The following is a 20,374-nucleotide window of genomic DNA, read 5'->3' on the forward strand; positions in this document are numbered from 1 at the left end:
TCACGCACGACAAAGACTTTGGCTCCAAAGAGAGAATTTCTAAATTATTGTTATTATGTTATAATGGTTCTATTGTGTCATTATGGTGACGCATATTGAAAATATCAATTGGAATGCACAACAAAAAACATTAACTTTTAAACATTATAAAAACGGAGTTACCTCATTTTGGAACCAAACTTCAAATTTAAAAAAATTAAAGTATCCTCCCAACAAATTCTTTAGCTCGATTTAGATTTAATTTCCGGTTTAGTTTTACTCCGTTCATTTTCGTCCCATTTTCTTCAGTTAAAATCATTGTTTGGCGAAATTTAGTTTCACAAAAGCTTTAGAATAACCTTTACCACAGCCATCAACTACTTCATTTGAACCATTTTCTTACACACAAAGTTCAAGTAGCTTATTAAAACTTAAAAAAGACATTTTCCCTGCAGGAATGAATCTGAAACACTGATCTCTATGAACTGATGAGGCAAACACACAAAATTAAACTATGTACAACATTTATTTCAGATTAAAAAACAAGCACATGTGAGAAAAAGCATCAGTTTAACAGTCATTTAATACAGAAAAAGCTGTGATGTCAAACACCTTGGGTAATAAACGTTTAAACGAATGTGACGCGCGTGCGTGCCTGGTTAATCTGCCACACGTTCAGCTCCTCGTATTCGTCCAGCGCAGCCTGGAACTGCGCAGGAGTGAAACCACGAGACACGCAGCGCTGCTCCGCCTCTCCCATGTTAATAGATTTAACTGATCCCTCACCAGCCAGCTCACGCAACAGAGAGAAGATCACGTCTGCAGGCCGCTGAGCCCTAAACACACACAAAAGATTTATTAGGACAGCTCGCTTCAAAGGTATATTCTTTTAGAGAACTAAACTTTGACACCAGTGAACCAACACAAAATAAGATTGAACTCAAAACAGTGTCAAGTCTGTGAGAGAGAGAGACTGATGTGTGTATGTACCTGGTGTTGTTTGTCTTGTCAGCCTGCAGCGAGTCTTTGCTCATCTCCATCAGTCTCATGGCCTCATTTACATCCTCCTTCTCAACAATATCCACCATCCGCAAGCGAGCCTAAAACACACACACACGAATGAATGAATGGCTCATCTCCTCACATGTTCATTAAAAATCGACAGTTCCAACATTTCAAAAATGTTTAGGCAAAACCAAAATTTCCACAACTTCCTCCAGCAGAAGATAAATAACATTTGTGCTTTGTCACACTGTTGAATTGTGCCGGCACTGTCAGACCGAGACAAGTGCAATGCCTTCTGGGAAAGCCAGCAACTGCTCAAGTCTCCGCCTCGCAACACCAGCTACTCTCTTAAACCCAGGTAGGGTCGGCGTGTCTCAGAGGTGTCGTGTACGTTCAGTTTTGCATGGGTTTGCACAGCGGCGTGACATGAGGCTGACTGCCCACCCCGCAAAGCTGATCGTCACCACGACAACAGACAAGCGTCAGCCGAGCTGGAGAACGTGCGCACCCTCTGCTGGTGATGTCAGACAGCAGCGTGTGTTGTGAAGTGCCATTACTGCAGTAGACCTTACAGCAGCTACCTGCACAAACAGCACTTTTAACACCCAACAGCCACATCAGAAGATCTTCTTCCTCACAGAATTCACATTAATTTATCATGTTCTGTCAACAATCTGTCGCTTTACACGTCACATGAACACACGCGTGTTGGCAGAGCTGGTCAGGTGTGTGAGTGAAGTGCCCACACTGCAGTAGGACACACACACACTATCTGCACTGTAAGCACTTTACCACACACAGGACACCAGTGAGTGAATCTGACAAAGCTTCCGTTTCCTGGGAAAAAACAACCTGATTGTTTAGGGTTTATGGGATTGCTGGTTAAGCAAACGTGTGTTGCATCTCACCAAGGCAGTGGAGAGACGCAGGATGGACAGCAGCGTTCGGGCAGAGGTGAATGTTGCATCTTTACCAACTCGAGCCTCTTTCCTCATCTCCACGTACGCTGCTGTGATGTAATCAGACAGAGCTTCAGGAATCAGCGGCTGCTTCTGTTTACACTTACTGATGTAACGCCTGCAGACACACAGGGTAAGAGAGAGCGTTTCTATATGCGTGTAACAGGGTTTGACATCAAGCACGGCACATGTTTACCTTTACACACAAACAGAGCACAACCAGTGTTGAAGTGTGTGTGTACCTCATGAGTTTCATGTCGATAGGGTTGAAGTGTGTTGGTGGTTGTTTGCAGTGCTGATGGACGTATGTGATGTGTTGGGCCAATCGCAGGTCATTGTCGGTATCTGGTTTGTCCTGAATGAGCCATAGCAGGTCAAAGCGAGACAGCAGCGCCGCAGGCAGCTGAATGTTCTGCTCGAGTGTCTTGCGAGGGTTATAGCGACCATACGCAGGGTTCGCTGCTGCCAGAATGGAACACCGTGCGTTTAAAGACGTCATGATGCCGGCCTGAGAAAAATCAAGACAAAAGTGTTCGAAGTGGTGTTGCATTTCTATAAGTAGTCATTTATTTGCGAATCCAGCGGGTTGGAAAGTTGTGTTACCTTGGCGATGGAGATGGTCTGTTGCTCCATAACCTCATGAATGGCCGTACGGTCGGCATCAGCCATCTTATCAAACTCATCGATGCAGCACACACCCAAGTCAGCCAGAACTAAAGCCCCGCCCTCCAGGGTCATCTCTCCTGTGACCGGGTCACGCATCACAGCAGCAGTCAAACCGACACCTGACGAACCCCGTCCAGTAGTGTACTGACCTGATACACACACGCACAAGAACATTAGAAGACAATCAACAGGACATCATTCCTTAAGACATCCCTACATGTTTATAATGCTGATGAAATAGTGCTTTTTAATGCTAGTTTCAAATGAGTTTGAACACTTACTGCGCGGAGCGAGACGGTCAATATATGACAGAAGCTGAGACTTCGCAACACCCGGATCTCCCATCAGACAGATGTTAATGTTCCCTACAAACACACACATATCCTCTTATTAAGATATCATTTTTACAGGAAGTCATCACGCCTTTAAGAAGTTAAACCAGAAGTTGATTTTATTTTGTACCAAACTCTTTTAAAATGACGCTTACACCACACATGATACACATCACACAAACCCGAGAGATGTAAAACTTCTTTTTAATTTAAAAAAAGATTTTTTTTTAAATCAAAAGAACAGGAATATGGAAAGTCATTGTCTCTCAACTTTACAAGGATCATGGATTGTTTGCACGTTTAATCTTTCCTTACCTCTGATCTTCATGCCCCGTGGTGCCTGCTCAACTCCACCCACCAGCAGCAGCAGAAGAGCTTTCTTGACATCCTCATGACCGTAAATCTCTGGAGCAATCGACCCCGCCAGCTTCTCATAGAAATCCTCCTCTACACACACACACACACACAGCAGTGAACACACTCATTTGGATGCATATTTACAGAAACACACACACACACACACAAGGAGTGTGTGACATACCTGTAATTTGTCTCAGCTCTTCATCACTGAGCTCTTCGGTTCCCAACTCATCATCCTCAGACTTATTCATCAGAGTGATGCTGTGACAGTCCAGATACGTCTCTGACAACAAACCCTAAAACACACAAATATACTTCTGTGTAAGACACAAGCGTCTGGGTCATTCACAGTGAAAAAACACACAATGTGAAGTGCACGTCACCTGTACGGCCTGTCTGAAGCCAGAGCGCAACAGAGGAAGGAATATTCCTGCAATAGCCACGTGATCTCCGGGCTGCGCCAGACGTGTGTTCTCTCCGCGTGCATAAATGGACATGCTGCGAGGAATGTTTCCTACGGGCACCTGATCGCTCTGCAAGACCATTAAAAAACAATCAATTATCGCTCACATTCTCTGACACACACAGTACGCTCACGCACACGAATACATACATGTTCCTGAATGCGCAGCTCCTGGAATTTGATGAACTTTGACCCCCGGGTCTGCAGATACAGACGCCCTCCGGATTTGTTGGTGACACATTCCTGACTGGGGCACATGATCAGCGGCATGAAGCTCGGCGAGGCGATCTGATAACCAAATATGTTTATTAGTCCACCGCCCTCACAGGACACAGCGGTACGTTCATGAGCCACTTTTAATAAAGAAGCAGCGTCTCTACCGGCTGATAAGTCTCTGCGCCACACTGGTCACACGTGTACGTGGCGACAGCCATCATGGGTTTGACCTCCGTCGCTCTGGTTACGATGCCTCTGACCGTCACGAGCTGACCGATGCTGTCGGCCTTCACATCTCGAACCACTTTGGGCTTCAGTGTGGATGGAGGTTTGAAATACACCTCGCTGACGACAGAAGCACAGATCAGAGGAGTCAAGTGACGCTCATGCTAAAGCTCAATAAACTTCTGATGTCACACTTGTGAAGTACATGCGAGCACACTGAATGTCGCGTGCGTGTTCAACTCACAATCTGCGCATGAGTTCAGACGGGTACTGATTCCGAGGGTCACGTGTATCTGCAGGGTCACGACCTCTGGTCTCCATCATCAGCCTGTGCTCAATATAAACATCTAAGGCATCCTTCGCCACCACCTAAACAACAAAAAGATAACATTTTAGATACATTGTGCATTTAGCGTTTTCCAACCTAGAAATGTTACGTTCCTTATAAAGGTGGATTCAATAATTGCATCACACACCTCTCGCTCTCTGTATTCAGGCAGGAGCTCATGAACAGCATCGGCAAACAGTGCAGCGTAACGTTTGGTGTTTTCACAGACGCTCTCCACCAGTTCAGGGTCTTCTTCAGCCAAATCATCCAGATCCATCACCAGTGCCACCTGCTCACGGTGAGCCAGAGAGACCTACACACACACATGTGATCTTAAGTCTGACACACCGCTGTACATCTGCACAAACAGGCCATTAACTCACCAGCTGAGCACCGTATTTAAAGACCTTCTTCCCGGAGTCATCCTCGGTGTAGAACTCCTGCAGGAAGCGCTTACACTTATCTGAAAACACACACGAGAAATCATCATCACGATCTCAACTCGTTTCTGGGCAACAGATGAGAAGAGCAACTGACAGATTCGTGTCTACTAAACAAGTTAAATCAACTGATCAAACTCGCAGAACGACGCGACGGAGATTGCGCAGGTGCACCAGACAAGCGCGCGCCCATTGACAAACATCAGTCACGTGAGCACGGCATGACGAGCGAACAAAAACAAAACAACCGAAAATAGAGCAGTAATGCGCGAGCCATACAATAATAACACGACACTCAACTCTATGTATGAACATTACAGATGTGTGAAATATAACCGAGCTTTGTAAACGGAGCAACAGCGCCGAGTGAAAATAACTCAACGTGTCGACGCCTCCAACCAAACATCACCGATTCAGTGTCGTGTTCACGTACCGTCTTCATCAGCGACGTCGCTTCCTCGGTGTACGTGTATTATAGTCTGGCTTTATAAACGACGCGCTTGTATCGCCACTCGATTGCTGCTGTTTTTGTAAACAAAGAAGCACATGGCTCTACGGCCCCGTTACCGCTTCCGCCATTTATCCGCGGTTAAATAATCCCGACCACACCGACCGTACAGTTTAACACAACACCGAAACTATCACGATGCGATTCAAAGCGAATCCTCGCTGTCTGTACCGAGCACGAGGCGCTCGAAACTATTCACAACATGTTCGACAAACTTCTAGTTTGAAAAGCGAATTCTGGTTGAAAGCAGCACGTGCTCTCCGCCGCTCTTTGTTCGCAAGTTCCATCCGGGCATTTTATCTTACGCGCGCGCACTGACTCCGGTTTGCGTCGATGACTACATTTAGTAAACGAATTTATTTACACACACAACAAACACGAGAAAATACATCACAGATGTTAAACGAGCAACTGTTTACAGATCTCGATCATCTCCGTGCACGTTACATTCGGCTCGAGTTAAAATCTCAATTTAAACACTACTATCAAGTTACATATACGTAATTAAATGGATGTTTACGTTTATCATATTTGACGCACTCTTTCGCATTCATAAATGAACATAAACTCTACAAACCAGCAATGAAGTTACTTTCAAAATGCGTTGAAGCATACGTGTGTGTTAAAAGTGAAAATCTCTATTTACCCTTCTCCGCCACATAATCCTTTGGCGCCATGTTTATCGCAGAAATGTTAAATAGTAAAATCTATAAGATATATGTGTAAATATTTCTCTAATAAAGCGTTTTAGTCACTGAAAGTACAACACCGTCTCGAGGCCAGCTGCAGCTGCAAAAACTGGCGCGAGTCTGCCTACACTTTCCACCAATGACAGCTCATCTCTGTGTGTGCGCAGGCGGGGCTCTGCTGTGGCGCGAAAGCCTTCCAAACGTGATCTGCCATGTGACCATATCCACCAATGACAGTCCGAGTTGGAACGGCGCTCTGAAATACGCCGACTCGTGACGTCACAGGAAGCGGTACACGCTGAGGTCATCCGCACTGCTGAGGACTGGAAGCACTTCTGAAACTTCAGCATCCGGTATTCTGATACACACCGATGCGTCTTAACAGAGTGCCGCGCATTCACGAGATCGTTTAAGAATATAGCGTTTTCTTCGTCGAAGTGCTCTCGCGGTACTGTGATGTCATAAGTCGATCGTGATGTGCGCAGCGCTGCGTGAAGTCTCTCACTCATTACTCGTCTTTGTTACTGTGTGAACTGAACTGTCATTTATCTAAACTTACAAGTCTTCATTTAGTAAAACGCTCATTTCTTGTGATTACTGTTCCTAAATTAAATTACAGTCTGTCTAGCTGTGTTATCCAACATATATTTAAAAATAATTAGCAAATAAACTGATTTATTTAAACAGGGCTATTAAAAACGGCATTATATCATGTAAATACATCCATTTTCACATTATGGATGAATAAAATGTACTAGTTTCTGTATTATTAAATATGTATAAAGACGACAAGAGCTGATAAACTGATTTATTTGTTCAAACAGAATCAATGTTTAAGTTTATAAACTGATAACAAAATGTAAACATCAACATAGACTGTAAGGGCATAACCAACATTTTGTTTCCTCCATTTGTTGTCTGTGCACCTACTCTGCTTAAGACCAATCAAAACCTGGCAGAGGAAAGTAGGCAGTGAAACTGATGGCACAACTGAACTCAATAAAATCTTGCACACTTGTGGTTTTATTCAAACAAATCTTCCAGGTAGCTGCCAGAGTCACGGGTGGAGGGCTGCAGAAGAACAGAAAAAGATGGTGAAGTCATTTCAACTTCATAACACTGCAGAGGGTTGAACTTACCAGAATGATGCCCGTCTCAGAGTCTTCATCATCATCATAATCCTCAATTACTGGTTCATCCTCTGAATGATCTTCATCAATCAAGGACAGTCTGAACACACACACACACTTTTATGAGCATATATTTCTGAATAATAGTTCCGTATACACTTGAGAACTATAAACTCACGTGCTGAGATGTGACTGAATGCTTGGTGCAAATGGACTGGACTGTGGTCTGCCATGAGTGACAGTCTTCCTCTGAAATGACCTGCAGACACAGATGCCTATGTGTGAGTGTGTCATTACTGACTGATTACTAGTGTGTCAGTGTAAACGTGTGTGTGTTATACCTCTCAGTGAATTCATCATCTGTGTCATAGCGGCGTGCCTGTGATGTCACAGCTGGAGTTTCTGGACTACTGTTCAAACCTGCACACGAAAGCACACAGCAAGTTAAATATCTAACTAGAATTTAAACAATCACACGCGCACACGTACAATCTTACGAACCCCCTATTCAATTCTATTTTATTTATATAGCGCTTTTCACAATATGCATTGTTCCAAAGCAGCTTTACAGAGGAAATTAAAAACACAAAAAAGGTAAAACAAAGAACATGAATTGTTGAACTTATTATTTACTAGGTGTTTATATAACATCTAAGGTCAGCAGTCTCCCGGTGGTTTATTCAGCATATTTTGCATTAAGTGAATGCTTGGCTGAAGAGATGTGTCTTCAATCTAGATTTAAATTGGGCGAGTGTGTCTGATCCTCCAATAGTATTGGGAAGGCTATTCCAGAGTTTAGGTGCTACGTATGAGATCTTGAATTTAAATTATATCACTCATTTAAAATGATTTAAAAATCAAAGTGCAGGTGTCATGTAAATGGGACTCATCTTCTCAACGCAACCATTTGACCGTTACATTATAGTCTAATAGCTAACATTATGAACAATGAGATGAAAGTAAAGGAACAGAAATGATATTGTGTGTGTGTGCACTGACTCTGTGTGCGTCTGCGTTTCCTTTTGGGTGTTGCAGGAGAAGTTTCCGCAACGGGAGTCTCTCGTGAGCCTGAGGTCAAAGATCGTTCATACATCCTCACAATCTGACTTTTCACAACATCAGCACACGCACGCCGCAGATACTCCAACCTAAAGACAACAAACAGTGGTGACACCAGAATTAATGAATAACAGCTTTGTGAGGAGAGTACTTTACAAAAACATCAGTGATACTTACAGCTGTTTGCGTTCCGGCTGCAAAAGTTTGAAGCTGAACTCACTAAGTATCGTCAAAAAACCCAAGTTCATGTTGTTGCCCTGCTCGAGCCCTTTACACGCGAACCGAATGCCGTCCCTACACAACCACACAGAAATGAATGAGACATGGTAAATACTGACAGGTATAAAGAGAGAGATGGATAAATACTGACTGGTGTAAAGCCAGCAGGGGTTTGCGGATGAGAAGCTGGTTGATGCTGAAGTTTATGGCCAGTTTCTTTGCTAGAAATCTGATCTCTTTCAACTCCTCATCACGACGGTCCTGATCCAACCCAGAGAAGAGCTACACAAACACATGCACACTCCTGTATTCTTGTTTTCGATCATCATTACCACACACTTTGATGTCCCTCACGAACCTGCTGCAGACACAAACACACAGTTCTGGCACTTTCCACTGAGCTGATTGTCTTGGATTTGCTGAGAGTCTCTTTAATGATGTCACCATACTCCCTGTAATACTAAACAAAACACACATTTATTCATTTGGCAGACTCTTTTATCCAAAGCGTCAACATGAAATCACAACATGCACAGAGCGACACACAACAGCCATAGACCAACCTGGCACAAACCTTATTGTAGTACTTGAGAATGTCTGTTGCCGCTCGGAGCTCCAGAACTCCATATATGATGAGTTTACAATATCCAGCCAACTGATTCCTCTTCTGCATCAACCCAGAAATATTCATCTCTTCTGCAGGGGTTAAAGACAAACAGCATTTCCTTCCACCTGAACTCACTTTTTACCAAGATTCATGTTTGTTAATGCAAGACATCTGCTGTGAGCCAATCACAAAGATTTGCCGCTGTAATGTAATGTCTAATTGTAATGCTAATAAAGGTTTTAAAATAATGTACCAATGAGGTCATCGTCAGAATCTGTGAAGACGTAGTCTATGAGAAAAGACGCCATTTCAGCTGTGAGAGACTCATCAGGGGTGTAGCACTGCAGCGGGGAACCCTTGCCTTCAGACAATCTTCCAAACACCATCAGCACGTCACACAAACACACAAACGCCTGCGGACACACAAAACAATCCAGAGATTTACACAAAGAATAACATTTCACACACGTTCATATCTACTCAATAAATATTTACATACAAGTGTAAAGATCTCAACACATTTCATAATTATTCTCATGAGGGTTATGTTTTCTTCTAAACATCATCTATAACAAATCTACACCTTGAGTTTTATGTACAAAAACTGAGTTTTTGAAGCTGCTTTATTTCCATAACAATGAGGAATGTATTAATATTAGGCTTTTTAAATCCATATACAACACGAGCATGTGCTCCATCATCTTTAGTTCAAACAGTCTTGCACAGACAGATCTGCTGGTTGAGACGGACGAGGCTGACCTCTAAATAACAAAAGAGACCTACCTGATTTCTGATGTCACTCCGACCCACAGAAAGGCAACTCTGACACACAATGCAGAATGAATCAAGAGAGTTCAACAGACGCTTCAGTTCAGCCTGACGGAGAGAGCGATCAAAAGAGATTCATTTTTGTTAGTCTAGGTACTACAGGATACACTATGGCGATAATGTAAATGCTGAAAATGAGAATGAATGAGAGACCGTACCTTGTCTGTTTGATGCTGTTGTGTGATCTTTGTTCCTTTCCAAAACAGATGGAAAACTGCACATTTCAGAGCTGGAACCATCAGCTTCACACACGCACACACGCACGCACGCACACACACACACACACACAGTGTCAATGTTAAACAATGTAAGCGTTTCTCATTATTTTTGTTTTGGCATGTGACAGAAGAGTGATAAGAATGATTTAAATGCAGAACAGCAGGTCACTGGCAGCTCGACAGCCCAGAGCTCATTCACTCAGTACAGGAGGAAAACAAACAACATACGCATACAGTAAACGCAGTATATGATGGCAGAAGAGCTAGATTTAGATTTGAACTCTTTTAAGATGCTGAGTCTGTTTGCTCAATGTGCTTTCTCTTCTAAGAAGGATAAACGCTTGCTGTCAACTGATCGCTCATTCAGAAATATTACTGACAGGCACTCTGCTGTTTTCATATAGTATCTCTGAATGAGAATGTTTAACACAACAAACACTGAACATAAACATGAAAGTATCCATGTTGCTTTAGAACATTTCTAAATCTGTTAAATCATGCGCTGCTTTAACCCAAACTAATGTCAACATATTAATGTTGGGGTTGGTTGACCTGAATCAAACACCATCAACATTTCAGAGTTAGTTGAATTAGGATTAGTTGAAAATTGAGGTGAGTGTGTGTGTGTTAACCTTCTTGTCCATTTCTCCTGACTCTACTTCAAACTTCATAAGCTGAGAGCAGAACTCAAACAGGTTTCTTCTGGTCAAATCACTGGCACTGACACACACACACAAATATCATTTCAGATTGTGAATGTTTGTACAGCATAAAACTACACAAACTCAAACATACCCGCTGAAGACTGCAAGAATGTTCAGAGATGAAGCAGCTCTGTAGTAATCATCTTCATCAGCTGAATCCTAAACAACACAGACATCACATCTGAGTGAGCACTTGCTGCCATATATTTTAGTCCAAAACATCCATATAGCAAGTTGCATCTCAATATTTAAAATGCATATAAATTATTTAAAACTGAAAATAAAACTGATTTGTATGAGGGAAAGTGTAATATATAAAACATTGTTATGATAGGATGAATGCCATAAATGCTTTTAAATATATTTACACCTACAGTGCTGTATCTGTGTACATTTGGGTACCTGCAGTATTTTAGTGAGGTTTGTAGTAAATTTCTCTACAGTAGAATCCAAAAGTTGACTGACGGCTCTCTCAGCACGACCAGAGAATGTGTAAGAGTCACAACACAAAGAACACAACACACGCACAGATGCCTCTAACACACACTCCTCACTGTGCTTCAGTATGATATCACACACCTGAGACAACAACAAATCCAAACACTGAGACCAGCACACACACACACACACACACACAAAATTACATGTTAAGAACTTTTATAACCCAAGAACAAACACAAGAAAGTCTAAAATACACCTGGGCTAAAGATATCAAAACTATGCTATAATAAAATATATAGTTAATGTCCCCTTTCCATTTTTACACCTACTTTAGTTGTAGTTATTTAGTTAAAAATATCATGAAAATGTGCAATTATTTTGATGCATCATCATCACACAGATCTGATGTTAAAATTATTTCAATATTAAAAGTTTGGCAATCCTGTATTTTGTCTAATGTGTAAATGGATAACTGACACGATACAGTGTTGTAAAATGGTCATGCTTTATATATATATATATATATATATATAAAAACACTCAATGACTGCTCGTACTTTCTCCAGACGTCCCGAGCTGCCGTAAGCATCCAGATGAAAATACAGCGGCGCTCTGAGTAGACAGCTTACCTTCCCAACATCTGCAGAAAACTGAGCATAAAGAATTTCCTCTCAATTCATTGTTCAAAACCATCAGAAACAGCTAAATTATATTCAATACACTGTCAACGGAACAGCAGGTCAGCATGTATAATCGATGAGATTTCAGTTTTTGCCTTTTGTAGTTATTAAATGTATAGTGTGTCAGAAGGGCCATGTGAAAATGGACTTTGAGAGAAAGAAAGCAGATCTGAACACATAGACATAAAACTCTCACCTTTGCCAGTAATTGAGGCAACACAGGAATAAAATGGTTTGTAATGCGTCTCATCTCTTGAGCTTGAAGCTTCTTTTCCTTCACAGTCAGATTCTAAAATACACACACACACAATAGAACACAGGTGTAGTAGCTGACCGGGGTCTTCAGCGAGGGATGAGACTGTTAGCACACATATCATTGCTGCTGCAATTGAGGCGGTCACAAAACTTTGAACAGTCCTTCCATCTGTCTCATTTGTACCTTCTTCTGTGAGCGGGTCAGTGGGGGTGTGGCCTCTGCCGCTTGTCTCATTGCACATACCATAATGTCAATCAAAGTGCTCTCCATCCCTTCCTCTACACCTACAACACACCCACACTTCATCATCATGTACACTGCTCTCAATACATTTAAATGACACATGAATTGGACATTGACTCACCCCCTTCCTGCAGCAATAGTGATGTCATCACCTCCCAGTTTTTTAGTTCCGCCCCAGCAACATCCCACAGACTGTCGACCAGGTACGCAGCGTGTTCGTGATACTAACAGACACACACAGAGTACACTGAATGCACACGTATCATGTTATCAGTGTAAGGACTTGAGAGTGGTGCATGCTGGGATGTAGGTTTACCTTGCTGTCAATGAAAAAGCTTGCGAGTAAAACAATGAAAGAATTGCTGTGATTGCCTGATTCTTCATCTAACACGCTACACAGCCTAGAAACACACACATGCACATGAACACACACGGAGAGTGAAATGCTGGTGGGCTGTTGTACTGAGTGTTGATGTCATGATGAAAAACATACATGTGATACAGGAAGTGTCCAGCTGCACAGGCGAGACCTCTGTGTGTGGCAAACACCAGTGGATACACACCAACACACTCCTCCTCACTCAGACCATCATCTGTGTTCCTGAACACACACACACCTCATCATCATCACCTCCATACACGTAACATGCTGTAGAGCAGTGCTGCCATTATAGAGTATTTTTGACAGTATAATGTTGACATCAGAGTAATGTCCACTTTATGTTGAGCAGCAACTGACTTACTGTTGAATGAGCAGTAACAGCTTCACAGTTTCCACAGCAACATCTGAGTCTTTATCCAGAATCATGCAGACAATCCGATCCTGGGAAAAAAAATAAGTAGTAAATAAAAATTCAGTAATAAGGCGAATTATACATCACTGGGGTAGGCGATTTGACGATCCTATATCGAGATCGATCTTGAAGGTGTCCTCAATCCACTTTTCACATGAATTGCGAGGATCGTGATCTATTTATGTGATGATCTGTGCATTTGTGTTTTCTAAAGATGATAACAGACGTTTTATACTTGTGCTACCTGTACAACTGTTTGGCCTGTGCTACAAAACTTCAAACCTCTGTAGCACCAGTGCTATGTGCAAAAAACTTAATGTACAACCCTGCATTTCAATTCAGATCCTGGATCGAGATTCTTTGTTATGAGCTTTCTCATACGACACTATTCGAGGATCAGACACACTCGCCCAATTTAAATCTAGATTAAAGACACATCTTTTCAGCAAAGCATTTACTTAAATGCTAAATAAACGACCAGGAAGCTGCACTTATTCGATATTATTTACTAGAATAATTGAATTTATTATATAAAACACCACGTAGTGTGTTTTACCTTTTTTGTGTTTTAATGTTTCTATTTTCCTCTGTAAAGCTGCTTTGGAACAATGCACATTGTGAAAAGCGCTATATAAATGTAATTGAATTGAAGATCATGATATGTTTTTTTGGGTAGATCACCCAGCCCTATATGTTACTTTATTAATCTGCTTTCAAAATAACATGCAAATTAAATTCTGGAATAGTCTGATATACCAGCACTCCTTCATCAGCTACAAAAGACAACAAAGTCATGTGGCACAGCGTCTTACCTTGAAGCGGCTTGTGAAGAGCTCTAAACGGCCAATGAAGTCTTTCTCTGCATATAATTTCTGCAAAGTCAACACACACTTCAGACGTACCGGAGCTTGCTAAACCACACACACACACATACACAGAGCAAGACATTACATTTATGAAAGGATAATGTAATGCTGTTGTTAATTTGCTGAATATATTAAGTACAGTTTTACTGCAGCTAAGATTACTAAACTCAAATTAATTTGCATACCTATTGCATGTAGATATATTCATTACTTTTATACTGTATTTGAAAACATAAAGTCCATTTCCATGTTCACAGTTAAGAACGAGCAGTGTAAGGGGAACATGTTGAAAAAGTTACAGGTCAAATCCAACCTTATCATGCAGCATCCAGCCCACGTATTTAAGGTGCTCGTCATTGAGGAAGCAGGCGGGGTTTTCTCTGAACCACACCCCCATCTCCTCCATGCAGATGGCCCGGATGTCTGGAACTCTGTCGCGATACCGATGAACAAAAACACCCTTAAAGATCCCATTCATGAGAGAGCGCAGGTCCTCCTGATGCTCTGACACCTACATAACAAACACATACTTTTATTCACTCTATACTATATTTTTATTACATTTTTAAATAAAAGCAAACTCATCAAATCAATGGATCAGCACAAATTGAACTCTAAGAACTATATTTCAAGCCAAAATATCAATAACATAACACATATATTATAATATAATATTTTATTATCTTTGTATCTGCATTTGGAGTTTGGAAGCAGCTTCTCAAAGCATCACCCTGAGATGTGTTTTAAACAGTAATGATATATATCGTATAATATTGCCATCTATTGTGCTCGTTTTTGCCGTCTTTAGTTCAAGTCATCCCTTTCAACTAAAGCTTAATTTTGTAATAACATAAATGAACATAGAAATGTAAGCACATTTTTTGTTAATGTAACCTTTTGCCTTGATCACTGAATACAAGTATGTTGCTTTAGATGAATGTAAGTGTGTGTGTGTGTGTGTGTGTGTGTGTGTGTGTGTATGTGACCTCTTTTAAAGAGTTCTCTAGTTCCTCCTCTCGTCCGATGGCTCTTTGTTCAGCCCGTTTGCTCTTCTCCATGTCAAAACGCCTCTTGGTCATCACTGCTTGAGCGTTCACTTCTGCCGCTACTACCACTATCGCTGACATCAGCCGCATGGCTACACACACACAGAGAGACACACACACACATACAGACAGACGGACACACACAGACAGCAGACAGACAGACAGACACACACACACACACACAGTTACAACATCAATCTGATCTTCAGTGTTTTCACGACAGTGCTGATGGTTCAATAGTTGATGGTTTTGAATGTGCAAATGTTTAACGGTTAGACTACAGCAGTGCTCATGTCCTGATGATTTAACTCACCGATAAGAGTGCTAGTGTGTCTGAAGGCACGGACCTGTGAGTCGGCCAGACCCGTGAGCAGCGCGATGAGCGATGAGAAGAGATAATCATCATACAACAGACTGTTCTGACAGCTACGAACTAGCAGAGACATGAACTCACACAAACCCTCACGAAAGTGTCGCCAGTCAGAACCCACTGACACCAGCGGATAACTGACAGAGTCCTGCACAGAGATACAGGCAGAATTAGAGAATCTAAATGAAAACTTCAATCAAATTAAAGACAAAAAAAGGTCACGATTCAGTTTTGTATAGTCAGGTAAAGCTATAGTTGCAGTCAAGAAGATCGCATTTTTCCCTTCAGCCTCTGATCTCTATATTCGCTTCTGATGAAAGCATCTGCTAAGTAAATAAATTTACATGTTAATATAGTGTTATTTCTCTTACCTCATTAAATTCTTTAGTCAGGTGACCAATTACATCAGCATTCTGCATGGTGTTAAACATCTCTCTCGTGACAACTCCTACAAACAAAAACACATTGTTTTAAAACACCCTAATATAAGTTACACTCGTAATGCTCATCTCTGACATCACCTTTACAGCCGCTGCACTGTATAACAAAGTTGATGAGCTCCAGAAGTCCTGCCTCTTTGTCTCTGCTGTACTCATCCAGCAAATCATCTATCACCGTCTACCAGAAACAGCCAATCAGAGGAGTGTCCATGCACACTGGACTCTGATGATCACATCTCTGTCTTACCGGAAGCGCACTACGGCCAGACCTCACAGCCTCATAAAGATCACCCGCGGTGGCGTGACCATCCGTAGGAACGTCACGCCGCCCAAAACCCCGTGTGTTTCCTGCTGTCTGCGGCTCACTGGAACTTCTGACCGGCTGATTAACCCTCTTAGGAGACTTCAGAGAAACAGACACTTTAAAACACATCTATATCCTCACATTGTGACCGTGTGTACATGTACAATGATAGTAAAAGTCTCACACACTTACACCGATGTCCGGTCCCCACAATTCTAATGGATTATTAAACACCCTTAATTATGTTTATTTGGAAATGTAAAAATCCAGAACGTTTTCTGTGATGGTTAGGTTTTGGTGTTGGTTTAGGTGATAGATTATACAGATGGTCCAGTATAAAAATCATTACGCCTATGGAAAGTCCCCACAGTGTATAGAAACCTAACGTGTGTGTGAAACCTAACTGTGTGGAAGGCCTGTGAGGACATCATTTTTCTTTTGGAGTTTTTCAGCTGGAACTCAAAGTCACTTCCAGAAAGAGAGAGGTTGTCCTCAGAGCTGCATCACACAGACACACACAGTCATCATCATCATGACGTCATCACATGGGTTATGTGTGTACACACACTCTGTTTACCTGCAGGACTCCAACGCATCCATGTTCTCCACCAGTCTACAAAAACACACACACAAAATCATTCATTATTCTGTGGGACATTTGTTATGTGTCAGCTTTTACGCCTGTGTTACACCTGACATTAGGCTTGTTTGAGATGAGCAAAATCTGCGCAGAACCGATCACCGGTGATCACCGCGAGCTGAATGCCGGTTAGAAAAGTGTCCGAGTTACATCTGCCTTGCTCTGACCTCATGCTGACGTGTGCCAAAAAACTCTCGCCACGGCGAGGCGGCTGTGTCGGATTGAGCAGTCGAGCGCAGTTGCTCTCCTCCGACTGCGCTATTCAAAAGCATGATGGGAAACGACTGACTGACGACACAGCTTCATGCTCATTGGCTGAAGTGTCAACTGATACATTTTCTCTTCATTCTAAGAATTAGATTACGCATCTGTTAATTTATATTTACATGCAAACTAAACAGAAACAAAACACACATAGTGAAGTTAAGAATAAGGACATGCGTTTATTTTATATTTCTCTTCATTAGAATTCTTCCTTGTTGTAATTTTCACTTTATTTTATTGTATGTTTGTGTGAATTAATTAATCAATGCATATCTAATACATATCTAAATACACTGTTTAGTCATTATGCCTCATCTTTGTGTGGTTTCATCTGAGAAGTGTCTGGGTCTTAAAACAAGGGAAGAAATTCTGAAGAATATTTGCTACAATACAGCTTTGACTTGCATGGTATGGAAAAATACTATGGACGTGAAATGGTGGCAGAAACCTGCTTGTTATTAAATATGACAAACATTTGTTATGAACTCTGTCCCTCAAAAGCAACTTGCTTTTTACTTCATTTACCATTTGTTTATACAATCCTTGAAAATGTCTTACATGTTGTTGTGTGAGCTGTTTATTTGGACATTATTTGACACATTCAGTGATTATAATTGTAACCATCTTCATGTAAAAACAGTGGTATTTCGATTACTGCGCTAAAAAACGCGACCGCGATCTCCTCCATTGCTGACGTATGCAGGCGAGTAAACAGCGAGATTCACGAAGTGTCCGACTTCAAAGGTCTTTTCTGACTCCTCCCCCCATATACTGCAGCCGCCTCCTCTCAGCTACATTACAGGCGCATCTCACACAAGCCGAATGTGACGTCAAAATCCCCACAAAACCGTCCACAGATCTCGCGAGAAGCGATGACGCAAAAGTTCTCAAATAACGTTACTTTATATGACGTCCAAGTTAACTCGTCGAGTTATTTATTTAGGCCTAAACTGATCCAAGTTTAAAAAAAGTGCTGTGTTCTCTATAATCTGACAATATTGCATTAATTATGTCACTTTACCCGAAGATGATATTCTTAACTAACTGTTATTAATTTCTGTGAAGAGAAAAGCATGACCGTGAATAAAGTCTCACCTCAGTGAGCGTCTCCCGTTGAAACAGATAACTTTAACCAGCAGTTTATCGTATCACTCTCTGTTAAACCTGTAGAGATGAGTTAGTGAGGAATGTGTCAGCTGCTGTAGTTTAATTAGACTAATGAAAGCGGTCAGTCAGACGCGGTCATCAAAACACTCGCTCCTGAAAAATCTGGCTGTGGATTGGTCCTATGGGAGGCTGTCTGAATAGCGATTGGCTCTCACCGTAAGCAGAAAGGGAAATGATTGGATGTTTTGTGTAGCGTCATACGCTTAGCAACGGCTGGACTTTTGTCAATTAACTATTAAAACTTTTTTCTAAATGATGTAAATATCATCTCAGTATCTACTAATAAGAAAACTATAAGGACTCTTACTGCTTTTGATCGCTTCATGTGATTATATTTGTGTTGTAATCTGGCCCTACTTATTTTCCTTTAATTTATTTATTATTTTTTAATGTATTTTACATAAGTATATATTTATCCTAATTGTTGTTTATTGTTTATCATTGTTTTGGTTGATATAATGTGATGTATATTTCTCCTCTGTTATGTTCCTGTTCTAAGCATCAATAAAAAAAGAAAAAGAAGAAAAAAGATATATATTGAAACTTTTCATAGTCAACAACAACAAGCCGATTTACAATTAGCTTTCTTTACAAATGACAAATAGACGCAGAAGTACACACGTTTATCAAGGGGGGGAAATAAAGAGAGACAATTCATTCTACATGTCTACATCTTACAAACGTTACTAAAAACAAAAACCTCTATAAATCTGTTTAGGATATAATATTCTCTATTTCTTTAATTCTGTAACCAGTCGATAAAAACTGTTTGTATTTTTGTATTCATCAATAGGGTAAATTACAATATGTAATAGTACAAATACAAATACAAACATAATTGCACAATGCAAATAACCAAAACAAAACCCACATCAGTTAAAAACACAAAGAATTGTATCCAGTAGTCCAGATGTCTTAACAGCTTTGCTATCGTTCCGTATTAATATTAAAGAGAAAACAAGTTACCACCAATTTAACACACGCGCAAAAGCATCCCGTTTGTAAAACTAACAATCCCACCCTCACCATCCCAATAACAATTCTTTAATGAATATAGTTTGTGTCGGGTGCAAACATACTCCGCATTTAATCATGTTCAATTAATCATAACTATTATTCAGGCTTGACGTCTGTCTGTGTTTTTTGCGAAGGTTTAACCAATGAAACGTGTTTAAAAGATCTTGTGACTAAACCTTGAAACTTGATTGGACCACCAAGCTGTCAGTCAAACATCATTAACACTGAGCGTCATGAGTTATAAACGCACGGGGACATTCTATAATGTACTAGCATGATCCTAAGATGTGTACTTGGTCTTTTTATATCACTGATGGACACATGAAGTATTTTCTAATGATTTTATGCTTTTACTGACTCGGATGTGGTCGTATTATCCCACGTTTACTGGTCGAAAATCTCATTTCATTTCAGTTTATGTGACACATGTGGAGCAATGATGATGAAAAGTGGAATTACATTATTCAAATATATTCAAACAAACTTCTTTTCATTTGTATTAATAGTTTGCAATGTTTCTGTTTTTCAGGTTTTTGCCAAAGCGACTTTTCCAAATATTTATTAAATAAACATAAGGATCTGGTATAATCAGGCCAGAAACACTCTGACAAAGGAGATTGGGGTGGCTAAAAAGAGCTACGCCAAAAAGCTGGAAAACCAGTTTTCTGCCAACGACCCTGCATCAGTGTGGAAAGGCCTGAAAGACATTACCAACTACAAGACACCATCCCCTAGCATCGAGAGCAATAAACAGCTTGTTGAAGATTTAAATCACTTCTATTGTAGATTTGAGACCCTAGACCAGACACTTTACACCCACCCTGACCATCTCTATACACAGCCATCAACACCTCCAGCCATCCCCCTCTCCTCCCACCCTGCACTTCAGATCAGTGAGGATAATGTACGCC

General features: G+C 41.0%; 2 protein-coding genes across 4 annotated transcripts; both read right to left on the reverse strand.

Moving 5' to 3' along the window:
- Nucleotides 1-477: 477 nt before the first annotated feature.
- Nucleotides 478-6,604, reverse strand: mcm7 (minichromosome maintenance complex component 7). 2 transcript variants are annotated; one of them, XM_079480353.1, is made up of 15 exons: nucleotides 6,128-6,604; nucleotides 4,917-4,996; nucleotides 4,682-4,846; nucleotides 4,450-4,574; nucleotides 4,145-4,325; nucleotides 3,915-4,052; nucleotides 3,685-3,834; nucleotides 3,483-3,597; nucleotides 3,257-3,388; nucleotides 2,891-2,974; nucleotides 2,547-2,758; nucleotides 2,186-2,451; nucleotides 1,893-2,061; nucleotides 970-1,079; nucleotides 478-815 (listed from the first exon to the last, which is right to left on the reverse strand). In XM_079480353.1, exons 1-15 carry the CDS (start codon nucleotides 6,156-6,158, stop codon nucleotides 608-610), a joined length of 2,166 nt encoding a protein of 721 aa, XP_079336479.1. In that variant the 5' UTR covers nucleotides 6,159-6,604; the 3' UTR covers nucleotides 478-607. The 2 variants fall into 2 exon arrangements, with proteins under 2 accessions (XP_079336479.1, XP_079336480.1); XM_079480354.1 differs by lacking the exon at nucleotides 6,128-6,604 and adding an exon at nucleotides 5,407-5,774 and having other exon boundaries at nucleotides 493-815.
- Nucleotides 6,605-6,823: 219 nt separating this feature from the next.
- On the reverse strand, nucleotides 6,824-18,550 carry stag3 (STAG3 cohesin complex component). Of its 2 annotated transcripts, none has more exons than XM_079479277.1 (32): nucleotides 18,375-18,550; nucleotides 16,953-16,988; nucleotides 16,780-16,873; nucleotides 16,319-16,474; nucleotides 16,153-16,249; nucleotides 16,003-16,079; nucleotides 15,575-15,779; nucleotides 15,202-15,353; nucleotides 14,529-14,726; nucleotides 14,162-14,260; nucleotides 13,299-13,378; nucleotides 13,049-13,156; nucleotides 12,872-12,956; nucleotides 12,677-12,779; nucleotides 12,496-12,596; nucleotides 12,253-12,345; nucleotides 11,934-12,026; nucleotides 11,338-11,538; nucleotides 11,027-11,094; nucleotides 10,864-10,951; nucleotides 10,172-10,255; nucleotides 9,969-10,061; nucleotides 9,439-9,598; nucleotides 9,153-9,274; nucleotides 8,937-9,038; nucleotides 8,730-8,860; nucleotides 8,537-8,653; nucleotides 8,300-8,448; nucleotides 7,642-7,720; nucleotides 7,479-7,559; nucleotides 7,310-7,400; nucleotides 6,824-7,241 (listed from the first exon to the last, which is right to left on the reverse strand). In XM_079479277.1, exons 2-32 carry the CDS (start codon nucleotides 16,973-16,975, stop codon nucleotides 7,194-7,196), a joined length of 3,378 nt encoding a protein of 1,125 aa, XP_079335403.1. In that variant the 5' UTR covers nucleotides 16,976-16,988; nucleotides 18,375-18,550; the 3' UTR covers nucleotides 6,824-7,193. The 2 variants fall into 2 exon arrangements, with proteins under 2 accessions (XP_079335403.1, XP_079335404.1); XM_079479278.1 differs by having other exon boundaries at nucleotides 6,865-7,241; nucleotides 11,338-11,514; nucleotides 18,375-18,541.
- Nucleotides 18,551-20,374: the final 1,824 nt, after the last annotated feature.

The sequence above is a fragment of the Barbatula barbatula genome, assembly GCF_947034865.1.
Source record: "Barbatula barbatula genome assembly, chromosome: 18".
NCBI lineage: Eukaryota > Metazoa > Chordata > Actinopteri > Cypriniformes > Nemacheilidae > Barbatula > Barbatula barbatula.